At 43.2% G+C, this 20,478-nt stretch overlaps 4 protein-coding genes across 4 annotated transcripts; 2 read left to right on the forward strand and 2 right to left on the reverse strand.

Moving 5' to 3' along the window:
• Nucleotides 1–6,361: 6,361 nt before the first annotated feature.
• LOC128732554 (THO complex subunit 1) lies at nt 6,362–8,880 on the reverse strand. The gene is made up of 4 exons (XM_053825827.1): nt 8,725–8,880; nt 7,981–8,658; nt 6,950–7,921; nt 6,362–6,893 (listed from the first exon to the last, which is right to left on the reverse strand). Exons 1-4 carry the CDS (start codon nt 8,764–8,766, stop codon nt 6,531–6,533), a joined length of 2,055 nt encoding a protein of 684 aa, XP_053681802.1. The 5' UTR covers nt 8,767–8,880; the 3' UTR covers nt 6,362–6,530.
• Nucleotides 8,881–9,133: 253 nt separating this feature from the next.
• LOC128732556 (glutamyl-tRNA(Gln) amidotransferase subunit A, mitochondrial) lies at nt 9,134–10,935 on the forward strand. The gene is made up of 3 exons (XM_053825830.1): nt 9,134–9,285; nt 9,343–9,833; nt 9,895–10,935. The coding sequence occupies exons 1-3, from the start codon at nt 9,253–9,255 to the stop codon at nt 10,862–10,864; spliced, it is 1,494 nt and encodes a 497-aa protein (XP_053681805.1). The 5' UTR covers nt 9,134–9,252; the 3' UTR covers nt 10,865–10,935.
• On the reverse strand, nt 10,904–11,592 carry LOC128732560 (guided entry of tail-anchored proteins factor 1). Its single transcript, XM_053825833.1, has 2 exons — nt 11,463–11,592; nt 10,904–11,402 (listed from the first exon to the last, which is right to left on the reverse strand). The coding sequence occupies exons 1-2, from the start codon at nt 11,529–11,531 to the stop codon at nt 10,977–10,979; spliced, it is 495 nt and encodes a 164-aa protein (XP_053681808.1). The 5' UTR covers nt 11,532–11,592; the 3' UTR covers nt 10,904–10,976.
• Nucleotides 11,593–17,007: 5,415 nt separating this feature from the next.
• On the forward strand, nt 17,008–18,510 carry LOC128732557 (dipeptidase 2). Its single transcript, XM_053825831.1, has 4 exons — nt 17,008–17,817; nt 17,869–18,044; nt 18,105–18,354; nt 18,415–18,510. Exons 1-4 carry the CDS (start codon nt 17,008–17,010, stop codon nt 18,508–18,510), a joined length of 1,332 nt encoding a protein of 443 aa, XP_053681806.1.
• The last annotated feature ends 1,968 nt before the right edge of the window (nt 18,511–20,478 follow it).

Below are 20,478 nucleotides of genomic sequence, written 5' to 3' on the forward strand. Positions count from 1 at the left end.
CTTGTTGTATACTTATTGTGTTTGCAGATTTTCTTTAGAACCAATTCGTTTCGTTGTAAAAACAATGTTCAAGCGTTGCCTATCGCAGCTCATTTCGTTGGATTGAATTATACGTTGCCTTGAAATCCGCCAGACTAGACGATAAGTCCGAAAAGTTGTACTTACCGAACTTATCTACGATCTGCCTCGCCGTAACCATTTGATCAGGTTTTGACTGTCCCGAGAACCAGTTGAAAAGATTCTGTCGAGAAATTCGGCTAAATCGATGGCTTAGTAAAGAAAACCGACTCTCTTATATTGGTCCATGTCAGCCGGTACGGTCGGAAACAAAGGGATGAAATCAGAGATCTCCAGTGTCGACGGTTACCCGCTATGGTATTTGTGATATAGATACAAGTGTGGGGCAAAAGACTTGAGTATAGAATGATTTATTTCGTTCTCTCTTCAGTATTGCCCATTTTATGACTATTTAGACTACTGTGATAATCATTTAATGCAACGTACCGCATTTTGCACTGTTAATCTGACACAGAGTGGCTTTAAGTTTGATCTACTAATTATTTTGACTTCTTTTTCCTTTTCCCCCTTCTTTTTCACTTCATTTTCTTTGAGCGAAATCATGTGCGAGATTCGACTGTGATAATCGTGTAAATCAGGGTAGTCTAAATAGGGGCAAATGTCGCAATATATGTATACAGTTAAGTGTCAATCTTACTTACTTACTTACTTACTTAGGTGGCTTGCCGTCCTAAGACAAAGCCTGTTGAACAAAATTTCTCCATGTAACTCGGTTGAGGGCTACCGCTCTCCAACTCCTCGGACACCGAGTACTCTCCGCCAGATCTCGCTCCACCTGGTCTAACCATCTTGCTCGCTGCGCTCCTGGTCGTCTTGTTCCTACCGGATTTGAGGCAAACACCATCTTTGCAGGGTAGTTGTCCGGCATTCTTGCAACATGCCCTGCCCATCGCATCCGTCCAGCTTTAGCCTCCTTCTGGATACTGGGTTCGCCATAGAGCTGTGCGAGTTCATGGTTCATCCTCCGCCTCCATACTCCGTTCTCCTGTACGCCGCCGAAGATCGTTCTTAGCACTCGTCGTTCGAAAACTCCGAGCACTCGCAGGTCCTCCTCGAGCATTGTCCATGTTTCATGCCCGTAGAGAACAACCGGTCTAATAAGCGTCTTGTACAGGGTGCATTTTGTACGGGGACTTAGTCTGCTCGACCGCAATTGCTTGTGGAGCCCATAGTAAGCACGACTTCCGCTGATAATACGCCTCCGAATCTCACGGCTGGTATCATTGTCCGCCGTTACCAGTGAGCCAAGGTAGACAAATTCATCGACTACCTCAAACTCATCGCCGTCGATCAATATACTACTGCCCAAGCGGTGTCGTTCGGCCTCGGTTCCGCTGGCCAGCATGTACTTTGTTTTAGACGTATTTACCTTTAACCCAATCTTTTCTGCTTCGCGCTTTAGTCTGGTGTACTGTTCAGCCACCGCCACAGATGTTCTGCCGATAATATCCATATCATCGGCAAAGCAGACGAATTGACTAGATTTGTTGAATATCGTGCCCCGCGTGTTGATATCCGCTCGGTTCATAACACCTTGTAGCGCTATGTTGAACAGCAGGCATGAAAGACCATCACCTTGACGAAGCCCTCTGTGTGATTCGAATGAACTTGACAATCCACCCGAAATCCGAACACAGCACTGCGTACCATCCATCGTAGATTTAATCAGTTTGATGAGCTTCCTGGGGAAGCTGTTCTCGTCCATGATTTTCCATAGCTCTTTCCGGTCGATGGTATCATATGCGGCTTTGAAGTCAACGAATAAATGATGCGTGGGAACTCTGTATTCACGGCCCTTTTGGAGGATTTGCCGCAGTGTAAATATTTGATCCGTTGTAGACCGACCTTCGACGAAGCCGGCTTGATAAGTTCCCACATATCTATTCGCAATTGGTGATAGACGGCGGAAAATGATTTGGGACAGCACTTTATAAGCGGCATTGAGAACGGTGATCGCTCGATAGTTCTCACAGTCCAACTTGTCCAAGTGTCAATCTAAGGTCTATGTAAGATACGATATAAAGGAAATGGTATTACACTCTGGTGTTACCCTTTACCCACTAGGAATTACCCTTTTAAGACCGTCAATAGTATTCATAGCTGCTCTCCTGATTCATACGGATTACTCGTCCACTCCTGGTGCTTAGAGGATTTACCAAAGATGGGTTACTGGTATCACTCAACGATTGACCTTCTTCTGGAGGTTGGGAGTTTAGTGTTGCTTCGATGTCATTTGGGTATACTGTAGGCTGCAGTCAACACGGTGATTCCTCGCGATGCTGATGACCGATAGTTTTTACTGATGTTTTCCTGGGTTTGATATCCCTGGCATTCCTGCGCACAACACTTCCGTCAGATAGATGCACAATGTATGATCTTGGTTGCTCCAGTCTTTCATCTATCTTTCCTTCCTTCCAAGTTCGCGATTTGGCATCCTGTACCAGGACCGTTTGGTCTTCATGGTATTCTGGCGGTTTAATCGTTCCTCTGTCTGCATAAATCTTTTGCTGTTGTCGTCGTTGACTCAGCGTTTCCGTAACGTTGCTTATCATCTGCGGTCTTAGAGTGGATTCGGATGTTGGAACTGTTGGAGAATGCGATTCATTAATCTTTGGTTTGCTGATTGCAATTCATTATCTCTTGGAGAGTTTCTTAACATCAGAAGAGCTAACTGAATGTCGGTTCCATCCTCCGAGCAGCACTTAAGCATATTTTTGGCAGTTTGCGCAAACCTTTCTGCAAGGCCATTACACCTGGGAAAATGCTAGGCGGCTAGGGGCTAGACGTGCTACAGTTTGCAAAGTCATGGGCAGAATACTGAGGTCCATTGTCAGTAAGCAAGATACGTGGAATTCCGTGTGCCGCAAACCAGCTCTTTAATTGGTTAATGACAACCTTGGATGTAGGTTCGCTCAACTGGACGAAATCAAAGCAACCAGATTAGCTGTATACTATTAATAGATATTCGTTTCCTCCGTAATGAAACAGATCCGACGAAACAATTTCAAACGGTAGGATAGGAATTTGGTTACTTATCAACTCATGTTTTACATTTGACCTTTGAAACTTTTCGCAAACGGTACAATTCTCAACCATTTTTGCTATCTCTGCAATCATTCCAACCCAAAACAGTGACTGTTTCGCACGACGTGTGCATCCTTGGATTCCAGTATGTCCCATATGTATTACTTTGAGCATTTTGCCTCGTAGACTGGTTGGTATTATAATTTGGTGTGATCGAAAAACAAGTCCTTCACATACGGCTATTTCACGAAAGGACCAATACTTACGAAGAATATCGGGCAGCAATCGTTTTTCATTAGGCCAGCCACTCATGAAAGTTTCCACTAATTTGACAATTTCCGGATGCTTTAGACTTTCGGTCGTGATTTCTTGTCTTGCTGACTTTGACATTTGTAAAACAATATGTACTTCTAATTCATCTGACTTTTCCTTCGAGACCACGTTATCTACATCTCTGCTGAGGAGATCTGGCAGAGGAATGTTCTTCCCTTTTTTGTATTGAATAGTAGGGCCATACTGCGTAACATCGAGAAGGATACGCTTCAAGCGAGGTGGAGCTCTATCTAAGGACTTCTTGAAGATCGTTTCTAGAGGTTTATGGTCTGTTTCGATTTCCAGCTCTTTGCCATATATATAGCCGTGAAATCTGTTACACGCAAACCGGATGGCTGCCACCTCCTTCTCTGAGGATAAATTTCTTGGGCTTTTGTCAATGATTTTGACGCATAAGCAACCGGTCTTCCATTCTGAAGAAGAACTGCTCAGAAAACTTTCGAACTGGCGTCAACAGACAGCGTGACTTTTGCATTCACTTAGAAGTATGCCAGAACCGGAGGATTCAACATAAGTTGTTTAATTTTTGTTAGGGCTTGTTCTTGAGGATAATCCCATACCCATTCTGTATCCTTTACTAACAATTGTCTTAACGGATCTGTAATTACTGATAAATTTTCTATAAATTTCCACAGATACGTAACTGTTCCTAAGATACGTTGCAACTGAAGTTTATTCGTAGGACGGTTGAGCTTTTGAATTACCTCTATCTTTTCAAAATCTGCTTTAAGCCCTTTTCGAGTAACCAGATGACCAAGAATTTTTACTATAGGTTTATTAAAGAAGCATTTGTCTCTGTTTAGCCGTCGCTGGAAACCCATGTGCTGATCTATGGAAGATGGGTGACCCACCAAAGACTATGTTTTTTTTATTAGAGTGGTTTTAACCCAGAGGGAGGTAATGACCATGTTGTTATTATCACAAAACTCTGTAAACAGCTCTCCGTTTTTGCTTTTCTCTCCTATGACGCGTTCAAATTTGAGCCAACGTTCGCGTTGATGACGCCCAATTGGAAGTGAATGTGATGAATAAACCCCTTCGGGATTTTCTCAACCTAGCTATTCAACTGATTGTAGAAACTCTCTTTCTCCTGCAAGTCGGCAGCATCTGTTGACGCATAACACTGGATTGCAATAAGCTTGCTAACCCGGGTTATGAATCGGGCATGATTATTCTTTCGTTTATTGATTCCAACTTCATCAGGGCCGCATGTGCCCCTGGGCTCAGTAGGAATCCAACTCCTCTTTCTCGAGTATTATTTTTCATTGTATGCCAGAATAGAGCAAGACTTGCCCGGATGATGGCTTGTATTTGTCAGGACCCGGCCAGCGGTCCTCGCTCAGCCCCACGATCTGAAGAATTATTTGACTAGCTTCCCTTGAAACCTGAGCCAGTATATTCCATGTTTCGATTCGTGTCCGTGTTTTCATGCTAAAATTCGTTGCCAATAATACAGACCGATATATTCTTACATTTTCTGTAACTTTCGGGTTTCGGATACAGTTAGCAGATGGGACTGCCATCTTAGATGTGAGTAGAAGCCACTGTTTCCCCTTGTGAGAAACATGCAATCGCTGCATGCTCGCAGCATTCCTTGATTCCTCAGCGAAAAAAGATTAGCCAGACTATCAAGATCTCATAGTGTAGTGACACATGGCAACCCACTCGTGCGTGAAGTGATCAAATCATCAGATCAAAGTGATATCACGGTAAGACAGCTGTACCTATAAATGTTAAATAGGATAGAATTGGCCGAACAAAATGTGTATGAAACTCATGCCGCTTTCCTTTTGGTGTAGCCATAGCAACCACTTTTGTTGATTTCACACGTACAAGACATGAAGAGTTTCATACGCTTTCATCATTGGACGACTTTCAATGAGGCAAATTTTACGCAACCACCGGTCATAATTGGATAGTCTTCCTTTAACCCTTTATTTTTTTTTCCATGTGTGGACTCATTACTGCGACCAGTTAGTTGATCTATTGTAATATCGCCCGGGTGTTTGCTGTATGACCTGCACTGCATTTCTTTTTGCTATAATCGCTATTGAGTGAGCGATATGCTTATTAAATTTTATGCGTGCTTGCGTGTATTGGGGTTTACCCTTCCTTCAAAGCTTAATCTACTTTACCCACTTATTCCTCGCTGCCAGCACTATCCCATATTATAGCCGTCCCTGACGAGGACTCATTCGTACCTCTGACCAGTACACTTAACTATAGGAGGGACATTTGCACTGTCAAGAGGCTTCAGAGGGTAAATATAGAATTCAGCACGAAGGAAGGGTAAATGGAGGGGCCTGAGAATAAACCCATGCTAAAGTCACTTGACATCGAATGGCTTGATTCTACTAAGATTCGAACCCACGACCACTCGCTTGTCAAAGCAGACTCGGTAACCTTGCGGCTACGGAGCCCCCCTTTAACCCTTTATAAGGCCAAAACAAATATTTTTCGTTGGTGGCAATATAATTGCCACGGCCTTTAACCCTTTATAAGGCCGTGGCAATTATGTTGCCACCAACGAAAAATATTTCTTTTGCGTCCATAATGACATCAATATACTTAGGCCATTGCAAATGTTAAAATCCATGTTTTTTTTGCTCGATTAAAAAATTCACTTTTTTTTGCCCCCCCCCCTTCAGTGGCCGAACACCGGAAGGACAAAAACTTTTTAAAATATTTGTAATGGCGTTATAGAAGCAAAATTAAAAACTTTTGTTGGTGGCAATATAGTTGCCACTGGCTTATAAAGGGTTAAAGCAAAATCGAAAGTTACCCTGAGCTGATTTTGGATTGATATTTTACATTACAAATGATGGTCACAAACGGGTTTCATCCGTAATGCATTATATTCGACCCCAAACTATAAAAGCGGCATCTTTCAAAACAATTGTTGTTTTATTATTCAAAAATACGTAGTCAGTTATGATATACCTAGATATAACATGCTTACCTTGATTAAATGAGAACGTTCTCGTAATAAAATTACAAAATAAAGGTAAGTATGAGTTAGTGATTCATTCCGCAACGGTGCAGTTTCGAAGTGCAATTTTATATATTCCTTAACAATGATAATCTTAAGAATCCCGTTAGTCTGACACTTCTTCCACCTTGTCGTCACTCAATGCAGCGATCATCTGCTTGACTGCATCAGCTGCCGTCAGCATTTCCAGCCCTTCTAGGTAGTAAGCCAGCTGATCCAAACTGGCATCCATATCGTCCTCGAACCACACTTGCAGTAGATGCCGACATTGATCAGCGACGGTTACGTTCTCCGACTCGAAGTACTGAATTTCGTCCGCATTGTAGCCCAGCTTGGTAGCGAGTCGCTTCCAATCTTTACCAATACTCGGGGCCAGTTCGGCCATTTGTTGCCTACTAACGGTGATCGTTTTGTGTGTATTCTTATCCTCTGGCGTGAGTTGCTCGGTTTTCAGCAATTCCGAGTCCATCTGTAACCAAATTGATATAACCAAACAGTGTAATAAAAATAACAACCAACAAGAACCTGATCAGTTTCCTCCTCGGCTCCAAAACCTTCTCCTTCCGTTTCGCCCTGCTCGCTCTGAAGCGGTGTGTCTTCCTGCACGACTTCCAGTTTTGTGTCCACCTTGTCCTTCTGGATCTTCTTTCGTACGCTCTCCAGATAGTCGGCCACCTTGTAGGAAGGGCTGTTGAACAGAGTAAAGAAATGTGGCGATTGTCTTGCCAATAAACGCAGTGCCCGCCACTCAAACGACGGATCTTGCTTGTCCTTCGATCCATCCAAATACGCTTCTAGAGACGGTAAAAAGTTGCGATCTTCACCTTTGCAGGCTTGCAAATTATCGGGACAAGTATTCCACAGTCGCGTCAATTCTGGATTTCCCATGAAGAATTTCCCTTGCTTTGTGGAATCTTTTATTAAATCACCGAGCGCTCGACGAGGGCGCTTCATCGGCAACCGCACCGCAGGCATAGGTTCCTCGCCGGTTGCTGCAGTTGATACAGCACCAGCAGTCGTGGTTGAACTTCCAGCTGCTTCCGGTCGTTTAAACTCTTTGCAACCCTCATTCTTCCAACTATTCCACAACTCCTCCCGGCTGAGCATATGCCGCACAGAATCGGCAAACTTGCGACCATTCGGGGGCGATTCCTCAATAAGTTTGTAAACTTTTACTTCCGTTTCCTTCAACCAATCAACTTGAGATTGCGTTAGGCAATGGCTATCTGCCTTGAACTTAACAGTCGAGTTTAGATACTGAAATAAAATCAACAGCTGAACTAACACCGACCGACGAAAGTTCGAATCGGAGAGTTGCAGCGAAAGTAGCTTAGGATTGGTGAGAAATTTGGCAAAAAAATGTCCTGATTCTCGGACTTGCTCCTCCAACGGGATCTTCATTGGAGTTAACGTCGACTTGCTAGTGCTGCTGCTGGACGATGAACGTGGTTCTTCCAGCTTAAAACTGCTGAAGGCTGACATTACACTTCCCGCATGCTTTAAAAGTAAAATAACATTAATTTTTGTACAATCAAAATGGCAAAACTAATACTCACAGCCGCAAACATTTTCCACTGAACTTTGTTGTAGCACTGGTTAGGGTTGCGAAAGAAGTCCTGCAAAGCCCAAAACTTGCAATACAAATTATAATCAATTTTAAGCTGATTGCCGGTTCCGTTCTCTTCCGAACTACCCAACTGATCGCCCATTTCACTGCCCTCCACTCCATACTCGGTAATGTTTTCCAGATTGAATTCCGAAATTATGTTTAGCCCGGACCGTTCACTAAACGGAAAAAACTTGGCCAAGAACAATAATATCCTTCCACAGAAAACCGTGTTCTGCGATCGCGACAACCGCCGCAACAGATCGTTACACATTCGCAGCAGATTGTGCTTGCAGGCGGTGAAGAAAAAATCCTCCTTCCAGGTGGCGACGTTATTTTCAACGTAGGTGAATATCTGCTCGCACTTGTCCAGCGTGACCGCATCGAAAATATCCCCCAGCAGCACGACCGGAATGGTGGGCGACGTCATTTCCAGCCGGCAGGCTGCAACAGCAAAATTAATGAAACCTTCGATGGCGGGAATGTCGGCGGTTTTCGTAAGCAGCAGATCGCGGAACGCCTGATGGAGTGCTGCCTTGCGATCGTTATCGCTGGAGCCGGCCTGTGCATCATACTCGGCTTTTAACTGATCGATGTTGCCGGTTTTGTACGATTGATTAATGGTGTCCTGAAAACAAATAGCAAAAAGTGCAGCAAATCTACTCCAAGCACAAATTTTAGTTAAGTTTATTACCGTAAAAGTTTTGAGCAACACCAGAAAGTTTGACGAAGCCATATTTTAAATCTCTTCTTAAAATTTATACTACTTGCTAATGTGAACTCGAAATTCTAATAAATGGAGAAAATGCTATTATTCGATTACTCCCGCAGCCGTAAAAACCTGAAGTTAACGCGAAAAAGCCATAAATCCGAAGAGAGCACAAACAACTGCGGTGAAATTGGTGTGTCAAGTGTCAACTGTCAATGTCAATGAAAACGAAGGAAACAAAAAGGAATAAAGGAATAAACCCGAGTGCATACGGGATACGGCTAAAGAACCGAATAATTAGAGCAAAACAAAACAGGAAAATTAAAGATTAGTTCGATGCGTGTAAATCATTGTGTAAATTTGTAAAATTAATGTTTTAATCCCTGCCTATTTATTAGTTAAGTACATATATTTTTCGATTTGTATAGTTCTCCGTTTATCTAAGAATTTTTTAGCAAGAATAAAATTGCATTTAATGCTCGTTAAAACAGGCTAGAACCTGCAACCTAAACCATGAATCGTCGGATTCCGATTAAATTAACGGAGGTAAGTACGTAAGTTTCTAACGCATTATTTCAAGCACTAGACCGTCTATGTTTATAGCTCTCGGAATTGTTTCGCACAAAAACCTTAGATCCGATTTCGACGACCGAGCGGGCTCTTGCGCTAGCGGACCGGTTGCGGGATCTCAATGCTTTTAGCAAAATTTGCAGCTCCAGCGCGCTTCAGTCGGCTGAGCTGGCAAATCAGCGCTATCAAAACGGCAAACCGCTCAGTGTTTTGGATGGTGCTTCAATCGCTGTTAAGGACAACTTTTGCACCAAAGATGTGCCCACAACATGCGCATCTCGGATGCTGGAAAATTTCGTACCAAGCTATAGTGCCACGGTTTACGAGCGATTGAAACAAAACGGTGCAGTACTGATTGGGAAAACGAACATGGATCAGTACGGGATGGGTTCAGGAACTGTTGATTCCATTTTTGGACCTACCAAGAATTACTGGAGTGAAGACTTGCAAGGCAGTAATTTTCGAATCGCTGGTGGTAGTTCAGGCGGTTCAGCTACTGCAGTTGCATCGGGTGTCTGTTTTGCGTAAGTTTGAAAAGATAGCATTTGATTGATTTTTGTTGCTACATTATTTTCCTATTCCCAGTGCACTCGGCTCAGACACAGGTGGATCAACTCGCAATCCTGCCTCCTACTGTGGAGTAGTTGGATTCAAAGCTACCTATGGATTGCTCTCCAGACATGGCTTGATACCTTTAGTCAACTCCATGGATGTTCCAGGAATTATTACCAGAACTGTAGAAGACTGCATTACCGTATTTAATGCTATCGCTGGACCAGATGAGCGCGACTCGACAACACTGAAGATTCCTTTCGAACCAATTTCCATACCAAAACCCGATCAGATATCTTTGAAAGGATTGAAAGTAGGCATTCCTGCTGAGTATCATTGTCCTGGTTTGTCCAGTGAAGTCTTAGACACTTGGACCAAGGTAGCTGATATGTTAGAAAACGCAGGAGCTTCCGTTAAATCCATTTCACTTCCGTATACTTCTGCTTCTATTTTCGTGTATTCGATTCTGAATCAATGCGAGGTTAGCAGTAACATGTCTCGGTATGACGGTATAGAATATGGTTATAGGTCGGATGACAATTTCAGCACGGAACGACTCTATGCAAGATCGAGAGCCAAAGGTTTTAACAGCGTGGTTAAGAATCGAATTCTCGCTGGGAACTTTTTCCTCTTACGGAACAATTACGATAAATACTTTCAAAAGGCACTCAAGGTGAGGCGACTAATAGCGAACGACTTTGCCCGGGCCTTCCAAACAGTGGACGTAATACTGACACCAACCACGCTTAGTACAGCTCCTAGCTACAACGAATTCATCCGCAGTAATAACAGAGATCAATGTGCTGTCCAGGACTTTTGTACGCAACCTGCAAACATGGGTGGAATTCCCGCTCTGTCATTACCGATTCGCCTGTCGGCAAAGGAAAAATTGCCGATTAGTTTGCAGTTAATGGGACCAAACCTCTCTGAGCAAAGGATGTTCAAAGTTGCTAGCTGGATAGAGAATGAGGTTCAATTTTACCATCACTACACCTCCAGTTAAACTGCTTTACTTAAGGCTTTAGGAATAAACAGTCATAATTTTAACTCCATTAAGTTGTCTTTTCATAAATATCCTAGCAATTTTGTACACACGATTTTATTTATCAGCATACTTATTTCACATAACCAGCTAACGTGCGAGCAACGAAATTATTGACTGCAATCCAGAAAACGGTAGAGACCGCATTGGGCACTCCGGTTGGGAAATTCAACACTTTACCGAATGGTTCAAAGTTGAAATTTTCACCAAAAACTACGATGGGCTTATAACGGTAAACGATCGATATTGTTACTAATCCAAGCGTTAGCACCGCATACAGGCCATACTGTACTGCAATCTCGTAAACTTTTCGTCGACCAGCATCACGGTTTTTCGATTCGGTTAACTTGGTTTCCGCGGCTACCAGTTTGCGTTCCACTTTTACATACCGAATGTACTCATCCCGCATGGAGATTCTTGACAACTCTCGGCGCAGCATGTCCACTTCTGCACGTAGAATGCGAACTTCCGGAGCATCGTGTAGAAATAAGGAGAATATCTGTAATACAAAAGAGTACGGTTACCACTTTAAATAAATATTGCCTAATGCATGTGTTACCGGTCGGGTAATGCTAGAAACAAACGCCATTAGAAAACAAATTATCGTCACTACAAATAAGATATACATCTTAATATAAACGAGGTAATAAATTACTTTTAATGTTCATAAAATACTGCAATCCGTCGTTTTAGATTTATTTTATAAACCTAAAAACCAAAAACACTTGCTTATTATTTTGTTTGTTTGTTTTTATTTTATGTAACCAATGAAAATATACCAAAGGTGCACCGTGCACATTAGCGACTGTCAGATTCAGAACACGACATGATCGAAACTCTAAAGCCCTACAAAGGTTTGATTAAAGTGCACTGAGTGCACTGCACAAGTTGAATCAATATAAACCTTTGCACGGTACCTAACCTCAACTTTGGTTTGACGTTTTTGTGTGTTTTGTTTTGATTCCTTTGTAACCTAACTTTATTGCTAGTGGGTTTATTACTTGTAATTCGTACCAGTTGTTTGCGGAAACCGGAAATAGCCTACTTTTACGAAGCAGGAAAATGATAACAGTACACTCAGCGAAATTCACATAGGATTTTCATACAGTTCTGTACAACATATATATTTTTGTCCTTTTTGCAGTTTTTTTGCTTCTGGGTCTTGCGAATAAGTAATCAAAACAAACCCCACAATACTGTCAAACCTGGGAAGAAAAAAAAGCGCACTGACATCTGGGTGCAATGCTTTATATCTATATATATTCACCCTTATTCTGCGAGGCGAGTGACGTGACTATTTGGAGTCACCGCGAATCAGGTGACATTTGTCACCTAGGTGACTCGCTTTGTCACCTAGGTGACACGGTCTGTCACTTAGGTGACAGGGGTTTCTTACCTAGGTGACTCGGTTGTCACCTAGGTGACTCGACTCGCCGTGGCGAGTCACGGCGAGTGACAATTTTCGTATTGAGTCACGTGACTCGCAGAATAAGGGCAATTGATTATACTACTGCACACCAGGCGCGTCCAGCATCAGAAATCGAATAATAACAAAAATCTGGCAACGAAAAACTTTTTCTGCCAGACATTCTGCCGGATTTCTGGCGTGACCGCCGTCACCCGTGAAAACTAAAAATACTCAGAGGTGAGAGATACGCGGAAGCAGCCATCTTGGGAGCCAATCGAGCTGCGAGAATTGTCAAAAGGAGCCAATCGAACACGCATACTGTTTGCATAAATGTTTGACTAACAAGTATTGAAATAGTTATGAAATCTACTTAAGCTATTGTCACGCACCTTGAATATTATACTCGGACACAGTGTGTATAAACCTTTGCAATGCATTTTACATTGATTAAGTTAAAAGATATATCGCTCTATTGAGCAAAATTGAATGTAAACAAAACAGAAGCGGAACATGTTTTGAAAGCAATCAAGCCACACTGCTACAGCATTTTGCTCCGCAGAAAGTGCTGGCAGTTTTTGTACACTGATGCCAAATCGTTGGCTTCAGTTTCCGCGTATCTCTTACTGTGAGTATTTCTAGTGAAAACTAGCAGAAATGCAACATCCGATTCGGGCAGAAATTTCGCCTTACGATTTTTCTGCCGGATTTCTGTTCGATTTTTGCCAGAGGTTTCGAATAAAAACCGGTTTTGTACCTGTGGTGAATAGCAATGACATGGTTGAATGTAAGCAAATGTTTATGATCAAATCAAGAGTAATCATAGCTAGCTTAGTTATGAACTTAAATATAAAACAATAATGTCACTTTCAAAATGTTAGCACTGCCCAAACTTTGAGTCGATATTGTTTCTGGCAGCCATGTATATAATCCTATTGAGTGGGACAACGTTTCCCGTTAGGTCGAGCTCGAGGAACGCGAGAATAACGAGCGAAGTCATTCTGTGTGCTATTTTCGAGAACCAAGGATGTGTTTTGGATTCGGATACGACAGTACCGATTCAGATTCCCCTCCTTTTTTGGAGGGTAGCAGCAGCGGAATAGCAGCAAGAATAAACAGGCTAACAATTAAATTATACCTGCTTTGTTATGTTCCATTAGAGGATGGGAGTCTCACTGTTACCACCAGGGAAACTCTGGAAGTTCTGATGAACACGTGCTTCCCTGGTTCGACAATGACCACTGGACAAGACATAGGCGGGCAACAGTGGAATGGGTCATTACAGTATAATCAATATAAATAGAATGCCAGTGTCACTGCAGTGCGCGTGGTAAACATCACACATGTTCAGATAATGTATTTACATTATATATATGCAAATGTGTGTGTGCCTGAGATTCATCAAAAGCGGAATCTCATTTGTCGTAGCCAGTGGAAAGGGCGGAGTGGAGGAGTAACTGCCTAGGAGGGAAGCCTTCCTTATCGGGACAAGTTCTTCTTTTCACGGATAACACGAATTGACTGTTGTATACTTTAATCTCACATATTTAAAACACAGCGACTATATACAACCACAAACTATACAGACACCACGCGTAGAACAAAAAGCATAAAATTTCAGGGACCAGCTTCATTTGAAGTGAATGAATTTCGTCCCTTGCATAGCTCACGTATCATGTGGCTCTCAACACTATCTGTCTCTATTACCACAAACTAGATGATCTGTCGATGCACTCATGGTACAAAAAAGTGTGTTCCTTCTCCAGAGACCTGCTGCTTGATTCCAGTAAATCGGTCACTGTCCGATGTCCACCATCCACATTATATATAACGCCGAATTCACCACACCTCCAACGACCAATTCAACAGCCAATCCAGTCTGACCGATTCTGTTTAGAAATTGTATTGCCATCTTTTTGGAAAGATGCATTCTCCATACGCGGTCGGCTTTGCGAAATTTACGTAAAATAAATTGTTTGCTGGCTTGCGGATTTTGTTTTACATGGTTACCAAAAACGCTTGTTTGCCGTTGCTAGATAACCTACCGGTGAATTTAAATAGTGAAACAAATGAATTCTTGTGAAGGGACGGTGAGTGACTTTCTCACGTCCCTTCTGGTACCTGGAAAAATCGTTCGCGTGTTGTCTGTATAGTTTGTGATACAACTATGTACAATTTAATACAAAGCGACGTGCACGAATTGGCATGTACATGCCTACTGGACTATACGGCATCTGAATGCCTACTGACTTTCAACTCACTTTGCTGCTGCTGCTTATGAGGCTTAGTTGTCGACAGCAATTGCGCGCGAACTGATGCGCTTGGGTTAGCAGTAACTCACCGTTGGCTCACAGCGAGTCGACGCTTAGTACTGGTTGGAGTATTCCAACATACTGCCCCCCTTGGAAGCCATAGGGTTTCAAAGTTATCCCCTTCTGCAGTATGGACCAAGGGCGTCGAGGACGGGAGCACGAATTCGACTCCGTCAACTGCTATGCAGCCGGCGTCGATAAAACATGTCCGCGAACGACTCCGAGCGTCTCGCTATCCAGTAGTATCTTCCTTCTAGAGTACCACCGGGCATCGTTGAGCTGGTTTTGCAGTGGCAGTTAAACCTTTGCTTGAGCTGAGTCCCCTGAGGTCGATGAAAGTGATGTCCCGGTTAGAATACTAGTTGCACGAAGCGACGTGATCGAAGTCTTGTTGAGATGTGCAGCGATGCGATTCTGGATACAAGTTCGAAGCGATGACCAAATCACGTGGTACGCTGTCTGCAGGATGCGGTGCAAGTCGGAAGCGATGACGTACGGGGATAGAATGTTCAAGCCGAGCAGAACATAACGATGAAAGGCTGTTGTGTAGAGCTGTAACGTAAGCTGAGTTAACATCTTACCGCTTTGCATACAAGAAACTACTTAGCTTTAGTGGGAGGTGGGGCAGCAGTTCGGTCGCCACGGTTGAACGAAACGCGCTGCCCCTCATGTTTTGTTGCTGGGTCCTGCTTGTTTGGCGTGTGACTTACTGGAGAGGAATTGGCACAGGAGACGCTTCGGCGCTTCGCATGATAAAGTTGAACTGTGATTGGATATTCGATGCGCAGTTTGAGATGGCGGAAGCAGGTTCCGCGAAGGCTGGCTGCTGGTTCTCGTAGACAGAAAGTTGAGCTGCTGATTGGTCGATGCGCAGGTTGAGATGGCGGAAGCAGGTTCCACGAAGGCTTACTATTGTTTTTCGTAGGTTGAACGAAGTGCTGCTGGTGAGATGTTGAATAGCTGTGCAGAATCGACTGCTTGAAGCAGGACTGAAAAGTTTCTATTAAGCTTCATTGCAGCTTCGAAAGCAGCTATTAATTATCCTGAAGCTTGATAAAATCACCAAATTTAGATGTTTAAGAGCTGAAAAAAGGTTTTTATTTCTAAACCTAAACCATAGATCAGCCACAGGTTGAATGAAATCAGCTATAAAAGCGTTTGATCAGCCTGAAATTGTTACTTGGGGTGGTACGTGCTTGAGGTACGAATGAAGCCTCTTGTTCAAGGGCAAATTATAACTTTTTCCCCTTCCTGGTTCTGGGAACGAGATTGGTAATGCAAAAGTAGTAAGGAACACATGCATTCACACATACACACTCTGTGCTGAACTCTGCTTTACCGTCCATGAAACCTTGAGCCGGGGCTGGTTATAAGAATGATACTTGCTCGAGGTGCGAATGAAGCCTCTTCTCCTCACTTCCTGGCTCTACAGCTAGATTGGTTGAAAAGTAGTAAGAAGCGTATAAGGAAAAAGGGGTGAAAACACACCGACACTATAAGTACGAATAATAAGCAGTTCGCTTGCTCTATAGCGATACTGCAATAACAACGAAGTGCGGAACAACACCTGGATAAGAGCACAATAGATCAAAAATGCCGGTCGTAGCGATAATTTCCACACACACAAAAATTACTACAAAGAGACTTACGTAGTCCTGCGTCAACTATGCGGTCGTGTCTTCTACACAACCCCTTCTGATTTTTTGCTTATATGGGGTATCGTATAGGTGGCCAAAACATATACCTCAATCTAATATTCACACTAATATTCACTAATATTCACAATATCCGCACAGAGATGCGCGGAAACCTTGGCGGAAACAGTTATCTTGGTAGCAAATGAGCAGCGAAAGTTGTCGAAGTGGGAGCCATAAGTGTCTCTGCTTACGGGTCCGCCATATCTTTTTTTACCTTTCAATAACCATATTGCTAAGAAGTAGAATGAAATCCCGCTAAAAAAATTTTTTTAGATCTTCCTCCTACAGATCCTGCTCCACAGTTATTGAACTTTCATGTCATAGCTTATAACATAATTTGAACAGCACACATACAGAGCACACACATACAACTTCGCTAGGCATCGCCACTCCATAGGCATCTAGGTATAATTTTACTCCACTCCATTGTGGTAGTGGCTGTAAAGCATCCTAATGCAATCGTCCTTTTCACCACTCCTTCAATGCGCATGCTCGGAAAATCCAGGAAAACTTTTTCCCCCGTTAGCTGTCATATGAGAAAAAACAGTCAGGATAATCGCTTGTGTTTATACTTTCATTTAAAGAAATTGAAGTAAATGATTTTGTTTGAAGTTAGAATTCCTTAAAAAAATCATCATTACGTCCCCGAAAAGCGAACGAAAACACGTGCACTATTACTTCTACAAGAAGATGAACACCATGCCGAACCATACGGATTTCATGGAGCTAGGGACAATTCATCAGCATCAGTCAACCTGTAAGCAGCATTGCTTCGTATTTACCGAGATTGGTGATATCGATCTGCCGCCCGAGATCACTAAATACCCTGAAAAGATAAAAAATGGAAGCATTCATTCATATAAAAAGGAAGCCAGTATGTCTCCACCACCACCGAAAATACCTGCGGGTAAGCGATCACGAAAAATAATTGCCATGGTGGCTGCCCTTTTGGTCTGCATTGCGCTAGCTGCTGGAATCCCTCTTGGATTACAGTTGAGGTCATCATCACTTTTGGAAGCTCGGTTGGCATTTATTCGACGGCTGTTGACCGAATCACCGTTAGTCGAAGGTTATTGGGCTCCTCAGTTAGGTACGAATTTCAGCAAGAGTTACGCAGAAGTCAAAAATAGCATGGTAGGAGCCTTACTGTGGCCGATATCAGTTCCATGCGCAGCACAATATTTGGATGCCGTGCAGTTGACACTGGAAGGCATAGACGATGCTCGCAGGATGGTTAGGAAGAACTCAGACATGGTGATTGTTGAAAGTGCCGATGAAATGGAAGTGGCACACAATGATGGAAAGTTATCTATTCTGTTTGGTTTGGAAGGTGGTCATACTCTGGGTTCCAGCTTAGCGGTGCTCCGTTCAATGTACTCTTTGGGTGCACGATTTGTTTCTCTAACTGGGCTGGGCTGCACGACTCCTTGGGCCAGTGCATCAATTCGGACGGATTTTTTTGATGAGAATCTTCCTTCAACTTTGACGAACTTTGGCGAGGTAGAGTTTCGTTAGTTTTATTGTTTTTTTTTCTAGAGGAAATGATTTCAGGTTATGATCCAAGAAATGAACCGTCTAGGTATGTTGGTGGAAATTTCGCGCCTATCGGAACCGGCTATGATGGTTGCACTAAATGTTGCCAAAGCTCCCCTTCTGCTATCAAATGCTCTTCCCTCGTCGATGGCTTGTAATGGTTCTACAGCTGCGGTTCCCGATCACATTCTAAGGTAACATCTATACTTCTTGTTTACATGTTTACACAGAGTACAATCGAAACATATTTACAGCGCTCTGTCACAAAATGGTGGAGTTCTAATGTTAAATGTAGAACGATGTGGCGAGAAGTCGATGTCTCTGAAGGATGCAATCACCGCTATCAATTATATACGTGCCATCGCAGGCGTGGATCACGTGGGTTTGAGTGGATCACCAAAAAATTATCCTTTGCTACTTGCCGAACTGGCACGGGATCGTCTTTGGGGATCGGCGGCAATCAAGAAACTCGTTGGCGGTAATATAGTTAGAGTTTTGAGAGAGGTTTGTATTAAAGTTTTGATTTGATTTGAGAGTTTGTAATTACAACCTATGTAATTTAAGGTCGAGGTCAACAAAAATCGACTACCTCTGTCTGAAGATTGGATTCCTCTCGAAGCCATAGAAGGAAACGCCTATTGTCGTTATCCGGAAACGTAATTTGCTTTGTTCAACTTTTCCAATTGATGGATCCTGTTCCCCATATTAAAAAACATATACTTCCGACAGAAAAAATTGACAAAATATTTGCACAACCATTTGACAAATAATATTATACATGTTATTGGAACAAAATGAATCCGATTCGTTGTTGTGAGTCTGCAGGACTTTAGATGAAGAGATAAAAAATAAATATTGACAAAAGGTTATTAGCCGGAAACGCGCAAGCAAAAATAAACGTATGTGTGTCGGGTATGTAGGAATTCAAAGTAAAATTATCGAAATATCATAAAAAATCACATTAAAGTCAGTAATGGTTATGGAGCAAAAATATCAATAGAATTTAATTTGCATGCTGCAAAATTAGCAATAAACACCAGAAGATATGTCTGAAATTAAATCGTTTTTTTATGTTTTTAAAAATTTAGGTGATATCCCTAGTAACAATTTTTATACACACACACACACACACACACACACACACACACACACACACACACACACACACACACACACACACACACACACACACACACACACACACACACACACACACACACACACACACACACACACACACATACACACACACACACACACACACACACACACACACACACACACACACACACACACACACACACACACACACACACACACACACACACACACACACACACACACACACACACACACACACACACACACACACACACACACACACACACACACACACACACACACACACACACACACACACACACACACACACACACACACACACACACACACACACACACACACACACACACACACGATCGGTAAAAGCCCTCAAGCGAGCGAGTTGGCGGTGCCAATCGATCAACCAGCGGGAAGCACCAAGACGGGTGGCTCGTGGATCGAAGTTAAGGCCAAAAAGAGAAAAAGGAAGCACCACCTAAACCGACAAGGAGGCGAGCGAAGAAGGGCGACGCTCTTATCTTGAAAACCGACGGGTCGAAATACTCGGAGGTTCTGAAAGCCATGAGAGGAGACGCCCTACTCAAGGATCTGGGTGCGGACGTGCGGAACATCCGCCGCTCACGCACGGGCGATATGATCCTCGAGTTAAAGAAGGATGACACCAAGAAGAGTTCCGCATACAAGTCCATAGCGAAAGGAGTGCTCTCACACCAGAAGTGACTCTCCAGCTTAAGAACCTGGACGAGATCACGGAAGCGCGCGAGGTCGTACAAGCTCTCAAAGAGCAAAGTGGAGTGGTGGTGGCAACCGAAGCGGTTCGCCTACGCAAGGGTCCGGCCGGGACCCAGGTAGCCACCGTACGACTTCCGCTAACTGACGGAAACTCAGCACTGAAAGCTATTTGGCTAAAAGTGGGTTGGCCGGTATGCCCACTGAGCGTGCTCAAGCAGTCGGTGCTTCGAGCATGGACATAAAGCCTGGAACTGCAAGGGGCCAGATAGGAGCCAGCTGTGCAGGAGATGTGGCAGTGCTGGCCATAAAGCAAGGGACTGCGCGGAGCCTCCCAAGTGCCTGATCTGTACCGGTAAACGGGACGCAAAGCTCGTAACGGGAGGTCCAAGGTGCCCGGCCGGTGTGCCAGCGAGTAAGCCACGTTCATAGTGCAAGTGACACAACTCAACCTGAACCACTGCAGCACGACTCAGCAGCTGTTACACCAAGCAGTTTCTGAGTCAGCAATGGACATTCCCAAGTAACAATTTCAGGCTGATCAAACGCTTTTATAGCTGATTTTATTCAACCTGTGGCTGAACTATGGTTTATGTTTAGAAATAAAAACCTTTTATCAGCTCTTAAACATCGAAAACTGGTGATTTTATCAAGCTTCAGACTTGTTAAAAGCTGCTTTCGAAGCTGCGATAAAGTTTGATAGACGTTTTTGCGCGCTTTTAAATAGACAAGTTGCGCCATGCTGTCAATTCTATTTTTAGAACGAGAAATAGTTTT

This window comes from Sabethes cyaneus, chromosome 1 (genome assembly GCF_943734655.1).
Source record: "Sabethes cyaneus chromosome 1, idSabCyanKW18_F2, whole genome shotgun sequence".
Lineage (NCBI taxonomy): Eukaryota > Metazoa > Arthropoda > Insecta > Diptera > Culicidae > Sabethes > Sabethes cyaneus.

Bases quoted from the DNA above. Each gene is read 5' to 3' on its own strand.
- LOC128732554 (XM_053825827.1), bottom strand. From the start codon at position 8,766: ATGGCTTCGTCAAACTTTCTGGTGTTGCTCAAAACTTTTACG. The intron at 8,659-8,724 runs GTAATAAACTTA...ATTTGTTTTCAG, and splicing joins TGTTGCTCAAAACTTTTACG to GACACCATTAATCAATCGTA. The intron at 6,894-6,949 runs GTTCTTGTTGGT...ATTTGGTTACAG, and splicing joins CCGAGGAGGAAACTGATCAG to ATGGACTCGGAATTGCTGAA.
- LOC128732556 (XM_053825830.1), top strand. From the start codon at position 9,253: ATGAATCGTCGGATTCCGATTAAATTAACGGAG. The intron at 9,286-9,342 runs GTAAGTACGTAA...CTATGTTTATAG, and splicing joins TTCCGATTAAATTAACGGAG to CTCTCGGAATTGTTTCGCAC. The intron at 9,834-9,894 runs GTAAGTTTGAAA...TCCTATTCCCAG, and splicing joins GCATCGGGTGTCTGTTTTGC to TGCACTCGGCTCAGACACAG.
- LOC128732560 (XM_053825833.1), bottom strand. From the start codon at position 11,531: ATGTATATCTTATTTGTAGTGACGATAATTTGTTTTCTAATGGCGTTT. The intron at 11,403-11,462 runs GTAACACATGCA...TTTGTATTACAG, and splicing joins TTTCTAGCATTACCCGACCG to ATATTCTCCTTATTTCTACA.
- LOC128732557 (XM_053825831.1), top strand. From the start codon at position 17,008: ATGAACACCATGCCGAACCATACGGATTTCATGGAGCTAGGGACAATT. The intron at 17,818-17,868 runs GTAGAGTTTCGT...AAATGATTTCAG, and splicing joins CTTTGACGAACTTTGGCGAG to GTTATGATCCAAGAAATGAA. The intron at 18,355-18,414 runs GTTTGTATTAAA...ATGTAATTTAAG, and splicing joins TAGTTAGAGTTTTGAGAGAG to GTCGAGGTCAACAAAAATCG.